The sequence below is a fragment of the Narcine bancroftii genome, chromosome 2 (assembly GCF_036971445.1).
Source record: "Narcine bancroftii isolate sNarBan1 chromosome 2, sNarBan1.hap1, whole genome shotgun sequence".
In the NCBI taxonomy this organism is placed as follows: domain Eukaryota; kingdom Metazoa; phylum Chordata; class Chondrichthyes; order Torpediniformes; family Narcinidae; genus Narcine; species Narcine bancroftii.
The window spans coordinates 146,514,742-146,525,103 of NC_091470.1; the positions used below are offsets into that span (position 1 = coordinate 146,514,742).

General features: G+C 38.2%; 1 protein-coding gene across 5 annotated transcripts in view; it reads left to right on the forward strand.

Annotated features, from left to right (window-relative positions):
- ube4b (ubiquitination factor E4B, UFD2 homolog (S. cerevisiae)) overlaps nucleotides 1-8,497 on the forward strand; it is a 69,821-nt gene extending 61,324 nt beyond the window's left edge. For all 5 annotated transcript variants that reach the window (XM_069918458.1, XM_069918459.1, XM_069918457.1 and 2 more), the window contains one exon: nucleotides 1,925-8,497. In XM_069918458.1, coding sequence (XP_069774559.1) covers nucleotides 1,925-1,995 — 71 coding nt within the window. In that variant the 3' untranslated portion in view covers nucleotides 1,996-8,497. The remainder of the gene's footprint in view (nucleotides 1-1,924) is intronic.
- Nucleotides 8,498-10,362: the final 1,865 nt, after the last annotated feature.

The following is a 10,362-nucleotide window of genomic DNA, read 5'->3' on the forward strand; positions in this document are numbered from 1 at the left end:
CTCTGGATGGAACCTGAGCTGCTGGAGCTGTGAGAGAGAAACTCCACTAGCTCCATGTTCTGCCCTTTTGGTTCAGTCTTCAGTCCAAAGTTTGTTCTGCTATCACAAGGACATGTATAATGAAGTAGTAAAAAGAGAGAAAACTGAGCCAGAGACCCCTGCCTGAAGACCTACCAGCAATCCTTATGGAAAGCAGGGGTTTTCATTATCAGCTAGGTTTTAACGGACACATGGTGCTCAGCATGGTTGTGTACCTTGCTGCTTTTGAAAGAAGAACCATGGGGGCATGGGCACTTGTGGAATTGTACCCTGCAGTCTCTCTTCCTGGACATAGAGTAATAGGGATTGGGTTAAAAATACTTGCGTAGGGGAAATGATGGCAAGTACCGTTCTGTTAAACTATACACCTCAATTTCAAAGTAAGAATTTGCATTCTGAGTTGAGACTGTATGCCTAATTGTCATCTTTTTTGAATATTTTATTTATGATTTTCCAAATGTGACAGATTGTTATTTTATATTGTATATGGATGTTTTAAAGGAGATAAATTGTGGCAGATTTTTAGTGTAGGTCACATACAAACACTTCAAAACAGATCTCCTTTAAAATGCCAGAGCTCTGCTCAAGCCAGACAGGCCAGGCTCCGGATGCCTTTGGACTATAAGGACTTCATAAGTCAGTGTTAATTGGACATGCTGTGGAGTAATGGATTATTGTTTTGGAAAGCAACTGATGAACGAACTCAGAAGATTAGGTCCAGAGCCACAGTCTGTCGGGAGTGCAGTTGGCTGTTCTTAGAGTTTCATGTGGTTTTCTCTGAGTGAGAGAGAGAGAGAATTCAGTTCTACAGTTCAGCAGGAGTAGCTGGGTCTGGAACAGGACAAGCTGGCAAAATTGTGGAAAACCCATTTTGAAGACTGGTTGTGAGTTCTTTTGTTCACCCTGGTCGAAACCCTTGTGGTCCATACAAGAGGAGATGGCTGCCTGCATAATGTTTCACTTGAAATAAGGGAAACAAAAAGGAACTCTGTGATGACCTGAAAGAAAGAGGTTATCATCTGGAAAATCCTGATGGGGCAAGTTTCTTCGGCAAGGCACTGAAGTGGCTGATCGGATGGAATCAGTTGTGGGGTGTCTAGCGTACAACAAATCTCTCTCTGAAAACTGACAAGAACTTTCCTGAGTGGTATCCATTGACCTTTCAAGCATCAAAGCTTGGTGAATTCAAAAATGTTAAAATTCTGTGCACAGTATAAGAATTGCCTACAACCAGTGAACTTGGAGGAGTGAGAAGTGAGATTGGACTGTGAATTAAAGAACCTTTCTGAACTTGTACACATGTTACAATACACATGCGCTTAGAATTAGAAGGGGGTTAAATTAGGTTAAGTTAATAGTAACAAGTTAAAGTTTTATCCTGTTTTCATGTTTAAAGATGATTAACAGCAACTATTGTTTAAGTAACCATTTGTCTTGGTGAATTTCCATTGCAGTCCTCTGGGCTCATAACATTTAACAGTTATCACTGTCAATGTTAACAATATCAGCATTGACTGCCATTTACAATTATCAGTTATATACAAAGTTTTCTGCAGAGTTCAAGCTCTTTTCATCCCCTCCCTCCGCCCACCATCCCCTCAACATTTCACACTTAACTAGCCACAGTTACACACACAACATTCAAGACACTACAAAGGTGTCAGACATGTATCTGGGTTTTATGGCCCAAATTGTAAACTTGAACAGGAACCAGGAAGGTTTACTGATTTGTTAAATTTGACAAATAAAAAAAACCATGCAGGGCAACACAAGCAAGAAAATTGTGAAGTATTTAGATATTTTAAAGTAACCCTGTATTTTGTGTAACCATGTCATTCAATAATTTGTTCCACTCTGCAGTCTACATTATTCCATTTTGTTTTAGTGCCTGAACTGAAGGAAAGGATCCATGCCTGGATGAAAGAGAAGCAACATGCAAATCGCTCATCGCAATGAAATGTTGTTGAAGATGGATCCAATGCAAAATATTTGTAGTTCTAGGTGTAGACCACCAGTACATTGAGATCCAAGAGAAAACCTGCTCCACAGTGAGTTCTTGTAGGCGAGACTGCTGCACTGATATTAAAAAGGGTGGACTGAACACATTAGGAAAATGTAATGTCTCTGTAAATAAATTTAATTTAAAGAACAAACAATTTAAAGGAGAAAAAGTTCTGAGGTGTTGGGTACAAGTTAAAATACCTTTTCAGTACAGCAACGTGTGACCAGTCCAAGTGTAACAGTGGTGTACTCGGATTTTGCCGTAATTTGGAAACTAAAAGGGTCTGAGCAATTATGCTTTTTAAATGACTATGTATTAACGGAAGATAGTCTGTATTTTAGGCTGAAGTTATTCTTCTCTTGTGCCCAGTCACTCTGAAGGGACTGTTTTGTTTGCTGCACTAAGTGTTCTTTAAAACCAAAGTGATGCACAGGTCCTCTCCCTGAAAACTGATGTTTTAATTATGATTCATAATCTCTTGGCTCACGGGATTAAAGGTGAGACCATGGAATTCTATTTGTTTATCATTAATTTATATTTTTTCTTATTCAACTTGTGCGTTGACTTGCAAATGCTATAGCTAAAACTTATGAATATCCTCCATTTCTGAAAACCATGTCTTGTGGCCATTGCTTCAACTGTACAAGCTGCATTTTTGGGGGATATTTTGATTGCAGTAAGGTGGTCTTGAGGTGTGCTCTGTGAAGCAACTCCAATGCCAGAGCCATGAGATTTCCTCTCTCTTCCAGATGACGTATTGTTACAGCACACCAGAGGGCACTCTTGTTATCCAATAGAAACCTAATTACTGCCGATGTTGGCAATCAGGAATAAAAGTGTAAAAACTGCACATCCTCATTTGGTCAAGCAACGTATGTTTATTATTGATGATGCTTTTGAGTATCTGACCTGTGAATCGAAACACAAATCACGTTTTTTTTCTACCCTATTGTATTCACTCCTGTTCATTTGATCTTTTAATTCATGTTGATTGTCTACATTTCCTGAATAATTTTTAAAATCTCATTTACATTTTTGTATAATTTGCTGCAGAGCTGGTTATTTCAATTGTCCTGAATTGTAGCAAACTGAAGTAATGTGAAATTACTTGGCATTTTGGAAATCAAATTTGCAAGTTAAATAAAGTATGAAAGAAAAGTCCTAAATTTCAATGATTACCAGATAAATGAGTCTGTTGCATTTCCACAAAAAAATTCAGAAGTTTTGTCTCTGCTGCCCTCGTGCTCTCATCGTTGAATAATTCTGTATGGATAAGCTGGGTTTTTTTTAACCCCAATTGCTTTAATGGCAATTTTTATAAAAACTTAGACATGCATCACTGAAACAGGCCCTTTTGGCCGATGAACCTATGCTCCCCAATTATACCCAACTGACCGACAGCCATGGTACTTTTTTTTTGGAAGGGTGGGAGGAAATCCAGGGAGAACATACAAACTCCTTGCAGACAGATTTGAATCACAGTTGCTGGCGCGACACTAACAGTACTGCTCAAATTAAATGCTACTATGTGGATCCAGTTTGTTTAGTGAAGTGGCTCTTTCCCTTCAGTGCAGCAGTGGGAAAAGGAAATCCTTGTTTTGCCAGCTTGCATATTCTTGACTTTGAAGTTGGTCCAAAACTGAAGCTTGATCATCATCCAAATTGCTCGTTAATGTCTGCTGGAATTTCTTAATTGCAACCAACTGCTAAAATTAGGATTATGAGCATGCTGCTAATTTTGAAATTGTCTGGTTTACTTTTACACTAAAATTTCATAAGTGTGTAAAATCATTGCAGTCCAAAGCTGTTTTTTTTTAAAAAAAAATATTTTATGGCTTTTGCAGATTATAAATGCCTACTTCTAGTGATGATCTACCAGTCCACATATGATTTAGTACCTATGTGACCAAGTTAATTAAAAAGCCCAGTTAATCACTAATTCCCTGTATCTTTTTCAAATCTTTCCTTCAAGGGCTCCCATGCAACTTACTTGCAAGGTCACGGGTGGTCTTGAAGTTGAATTACATTGTGCGTCTTCTAGTTTGCAAGTTTTCCCACCAATTCTATTATTCTTTATAAGCATGTTTTCATGCAGAATGGTGAAGTATTTTAGTAGTTTAAAAAAAAGTACTCAAAAGATCTAGAAGTAAAACAAAAGTCTGCAGACACGATGGTTGAAGTAAAAACACAATCCTAGCGAAACTCAGCACATCAACCAGAGCACTTTGTATAGTAAAGATACATGACCAATATAGTCAAGGTACATGACCAATATTTGTATCTTTATATAGTCAAGGTACATGACCAATATAGGTTTATGTATCTTTGCTGTTTGAAAGTTCTGGAAAATTTTTCATTGCAAGTCACAAGCAAGGAAATTTTTAATCCGAGTTAAATGTCTACAAAATCATCTGAGTGACTTTTAGGATTGAGTACATTGGTGTGCATGACACAATTTGCCTCTCCAAAGCTTTGAGTACATAATGAATGCTGGCTGTTAACAACTCATAATTAAATCAGCATTTGCAGACTTTTTTTTAAATAGACTGAATGGCCTTCACTTTAAAAGTGCATCAAATACTTCCAATTGATTGAAAAAGAAAACGCAATCAAGAAAGCAGTAAATATTGTAAATAGAATCCATGATCATGCATCTAAATTTAATACCAGAGTCTTAAACCAGCTTTTTTTATTAATTAATACCTGTTTACTAACCATTTTATATTTCATTCAGATTCCTAAATTAGTTTGATTGTAAATTCAAAGCGATTCAAAAACTTAAAACATGTTTAAAGATGAAAATGCAATTTATCGTGCACTGCTGCAAAATTTGGAAAATTAGGAAAGCCTTTGACCAATGGTCAATTTTCTGCAACGTGACTGGTGAATGCATGATTAGATTATTAAACATTGGGATTCAGCCTTTATTAATGTTTAATAATATTTTCATTCTTTTCTATCTTTTGAGTTGAATCTTTTGAATCCATTGTTATGGACAGGAGTTGGATTTTACTTTTGAAAACTTGACAACATAGAGAATACATTATAAGGTACCCCTGAGTTGTACAAATATCTTGAATGAACTGCTGCTGGTACAATGCAGGGTTTTGAGCTCATTACTAATGTAGGCAAAGTCTACCCTTTTCCAATTCAGTCATGTATATCTGTTACATTTTTGCCAGGTATTTGAAATACATTTTTACTTTTTATAATATATTTAATAATGTGACCCAGGAAGAAATTTAGTCGATAACCCTTTCTACCCAGTACTCCCTCAGAATGAAATGACTGCAGAATCCTGTGCCCTGACCACTCACTCCATAACTCATTTCAGTTTTAGATTTTTAATTACTGTGCTCTATTTTCTTGCATTGCACATGGCTCTTTCAGGGCAAGACAGAGTTACAATTTGCTGAGTTTTGTACTGTCCGACATGCCGCACTGGGTTATTTCAGTCTTTAGCCATTGTACTGACAGGTTTACCTCACTTTTGAACTAGAAATTCCAGCACTGCAGCAAGAAAAGGAACAATTTTAATCCTGTCCCTCGCTCCAGACACTTGAATTTCTGACTTTTTACTTTGGAAAAAGCTGGAAGGTTTTGGTTTTTCTATAAATACTGTTGTAGTCATAGGACTGTTTTAATAATGCAGTACAAAATGGTAATTCTTGTAGACTATTCTGATTGCTCCCAATCTTTTGAATTCCAATAAATGGTATAAACTCCCTTTCCAAAATGGTATCCATCGAGGGGTTTGATTTTATCCTTTGTTTTTTAAAAACTAAATGTATACACATGCTGAAGAGTTAATTTAACTGTAACAGGCCAATTCAGCCCTACGATAGTCTGTGCTGTCCAAAATACACCCCATTTACCTGCATCCTGGTAGTTTATGAAGGGCGGAAAAAAGCAGATCCCCTAGAGAAAGACCATGCAGACACAGGAAGGACATACAAACTCCTTAAAGACAATGCAGGGTTTGAACCCTGGTCCATTCCTGATTGCTGGCGCTGTAAAGGCTTTGCGCTAACCGTGCCTCCCTATAAGTTGCATATGGTTATCTATTATGGTTCAGCTTACTTGAGGCACAAATTGTATGGCATTATTTTCATTCAAGTTGTGGACAACAGCTAACTTGCGTGCGTCTCAGGTCATTTTATTGGGACATTTTGTATTTCACTCTTCTGCTAAACTGCCTCCAGTTTGCAGGTTTAACCATATTTTCATCTCAGATAGCGAAGGTATGTACAGTACAATTCTGAGTATCCGATATACTCATTTATCCAAAAAAAATTTAAATGAGGCTATCCAAAATGAATTATAAATCCTCATTTATCTGAAATTTTTCAGAGCCGAACTGATCTGACAGGTTGGGGAAAAAAATTCACTTGACATGAAATTAGAATGATGTTGGCCTTTGTTTCAGATAACTCCCACCTCTCTCTCGCTCCATTTCTTCTTTACCTAGCCCTATTGACTTTTCTCTCCCTCTCAAACTTCATGCCACTGTCTCCCCCCAGCCACAACCAGTCGGAGGAATCCCTTGTCCTGGCGTCATCAAGGAGAGTGGCCTCCCGGGCAGGAGCGGGACCTCAAGCTTAGTGGCCTTTCCTCCCCTCCTCCTCTCTTCCTCACCCCTTCCCTTTCTCCCTCCCTCTCCTCTTCCTTCCTTCTCTTCATTTCTCTCCCTCCTCAGAGCTCCTGAGGCTGAACCCTCTGGTGTGCATGTGCAATAAGCTTAGGGGAGGATTCAGAGTTCGGGGTTAGGAGTTCCAGAGATTGGGGAGGCAAGAGCCTGCCGACTCGCGAGTGAGTGCTCCACTGGCCCGGGAAGCCCGCTCAGCAATCAGTATTAGCGGTTGGGTTGCGTTGAGGATTGGCAGTAGCCAGCATTTTTTTTGGGTGAAAATTAAAAAGCCTACCCTTCTTGTTTGTTGTTATTTAAGTATTGATACAAGTGATTTGCTGTTGCTACTGGGCTGTTTTTTAAAAAAGAATGACGTTATCCAAAATAAAATTATCTGGCATAGGCCCGACCATTTCGGATAATCCGAGTTGTACTGTAGTTTAGTTTCTTTTAAACAGCAATTTCATGTGTATTTGCCTTGAAAAAGGCAAAATAGTTTCTGGCCTTTTAGTTATTCTGCATTTTCATTTTAAACAATTTCTCCTCAGGTAATAAACTTTGATTTGTAATTCCATAAATGATCGGTTATGTTGCACAGTTAGGTTGCATCGGTTTGAACAAATGCACAGAAGAATATTATCCCGACCACACTGGAAATGGACTTAAAGGAAATGTCAAATTGAACAGCATTTGGCCACAAGATTATAGGCATCAACACCAAACCAGTTGGAGCAAAGTTCCCTGAAGTTAGTTTAATCTAGATAATTGTAGTAAGCATAATAATTTATAGTAGAGTATCAGCAACCAATTCAATCTGAGACTTCCGGTATCACTAAAGAGCAAAATAAAAAATATATCAAAATTTAAAGTTAATTGTACGCCCACCTTGATTTTTGATGTTTATTTTGCTTTATCTGAGTACGTTTCAAGTATGTTTGTTGAATATTCCAATGCGCATTGCAGAATTTTATTTGATATTCATGACAACAGTTTAAGCGAATGCCTTGTCTTGGATGTTTGCAAAGAATTAAGCATTACTTTGGGGCTCTCTGAGATTTGAATGCCAGTTGTGGCACAGTGCGTAACATTTTTATTCCCTTGAGACGCCAGGTTCCAAAGTCAAATCCTGCTATCCAAAATTAAGAATATAGAAATTTTAGGAGGTCAATATGACAGCTAAACGGTTCTCCCAAGGCCCTGTTTACACTCTGGACGGGGCGCAAAAGATCCTCTGGAGGGAAGGTGAGAGCTTGACCAATACTTGTTATCAATTAACATAAAGCAGTCACCTCGTCATGATCACATTTCTGATGATGGCGGCTTTCATTTTTAGGAGCACTTGGGGATTTTAAATCAGAAGATTATCATAAAGTAGCAGAGACGCATGTTGTATGGCATTAAAATAAAATCTGAGAGTGCAAGACAGATTTGGGAAGCTACTCGAGGTTCTATATTCTCGAGCATGTGAGATCCAATGTTGCCTTGCAGGCCTTATTTAGAGGGTCTAAATAGTCAAAAGACCACATTGAACTGAGTGAAGTTCAATGCATTAAATCTCAGTTGTGTCAGTGATTTAATCTTGCCACCGGCTGCACTCTTTACATCCTTCAGTAATATCAAGGGAAGTGGATCAATTTCAGTTGTTCTGAAGTAGCGCTGTTGTAAGTGTCTGAAAACTTGTGGTTTGTTGCATGTGAATTTTCAGTGGCGTTATAAGCCATAATTACTGGTTGGGAAGCATTCTGGTCTGAAATATTTTATGTACATGGATTGTAATTCCTGCATAAATTCCATCATATGATTTTAAAATAAATTTTTTATATTTAAAACTTGCTATTGCAGCTTCTGCCTTATTTGTGTTCCTATTTGAATCTTTATTGAGCGACCTGAAAGAAGGGTGACAAGGTTTGCACAACACGATTACATTGTCAGTGACCCAGGTTCCAATCTGGTGCTGAATGTAAGGAGTTTGTACGTTGTTCCCGTGCCTATGTAAGTTTTCTCCCACCCTTCTTAACACGTGGGGTGGTAGGTCAATTGGGTGTAATTGGGCAGCACAGACTTGTGGGCCAGAAGAGCTTGTTGCTGTGCTGTGTGTCTAAATTTTAAAAATCTAAAATGTTGTGCATTTCCTTCATGGCCATTCTTGTGATTGGCTTGTGGCCAGCTTGATATTGTAGCTTCCTGAAGACAAGGACTCGGGTTTAACAAAAACCTGGCAGCTGAAAAGGAGATATTTTCACCACAGCAATCCTTACATCACATTATTTGGTCATTAAAGAGTGCAATGGAAGACTCCATTGTTTGAGACTTCAAAGTGAAGCCCCAAAGTGGAAATAAATGATTCCAATGCAATACCTGAAGAATAGAAGAGTGGTCAATACTTGTTCTGCAGAAACATAATAGTCTGGTTGTTGCTTTACTGTAGATTTTGAAATGTGGCAAGGAGAATGTTGTAATTTTCCATGTTACCACGCTCTTGCCAACACAGTACTTCTCCAAGACTGTGAAAGGTACTGTAAAAATTAAGTTCCTGTGTTGACAAAGTAGGCAAACTGTTGCCTGCAGATACATGAAATGAGAGAGATGGGTAACGACAAATGCTAGAGTTTCTAGAGCAAAGAAAAGAAAAACTGGTAAAGTTCAGCAAGTCGGCCAGCATCCATGGAGAGAAATCATACAATAAAGAACAGAAGTAGACCATTTGGCCCATTGAACTTGCTCCGCCACTCCTCCCTGATCTAAACTGTTCGCAAGTCTAGTTCCAAATTCTGGCCTTTTCCCCATAGCCCTCGATGCCCTGACTAATTAGATACCTATCAATTTACTCCTGAAACTCCCCCAGTGATCGGCCCTTCACAGCTGTATGTAGCAAAGAATTGTACAATCCACAAACCTCTGGATAAAAGTTTTTCCTCATCTGTTTTAAATGGATACCTTCTAATTTTAAGACTATGCCCTTTTGTTCTGCCTTTACCCACCAAGGGAAACATTCACATTTGCTCTGTCCAATTCTTTCAGCATTCAAAATGTTTGTGATTCCCCTTTCATTCCTCTATACTCCAATTAAAACAATCCAAGACCTGCTAAATGTCCCTCATATGTTAGTCCTTGCATTCCAGGAATTATCCTAGTGAATCTTCTCTGAACTCTCTTTTTTTTTAAAATTTTTTATTTCTCACACCATAAACCACATTGACCAAGATACATACATTTTCCTTTTCAAATATATACAGTGTCATTTTCTCCCCACCCTCCCTACCTCCTCCCCCATCCATTTAAAGTTGGTCAGGAAGGATCTTCCCTTAATGAAACCTTGTCTTTGAGGATCGACTCCAATAACTTTTCAACTACAGATGTCAGACTAATAGGCCTATAATTTCCTTTTTTCTGCCTCCATCTCTTAAACAGTGGAATGACATTTGCGACCTTTCAATCCTCCAGAAGCATGCCAGAATATATTCATTTCTGGAAAATTGCTTCCAATGCCTCCACAATCTCTAAAGCCACCTTGAGAACCCATGGGTGCACTTCATCTGGGGTGGGAGACTTATCTATCCTTAGTCCATTCATCTTGTTAAGTACTTTTTCTCTTGTAATCCTGACTGTACTTGATTCTATTCCCTTAGACCTCTGACTATCAGGTATATTGCTATTGTCTTTCTCAGTGAAAACTGAAGTAAATTACTCATTT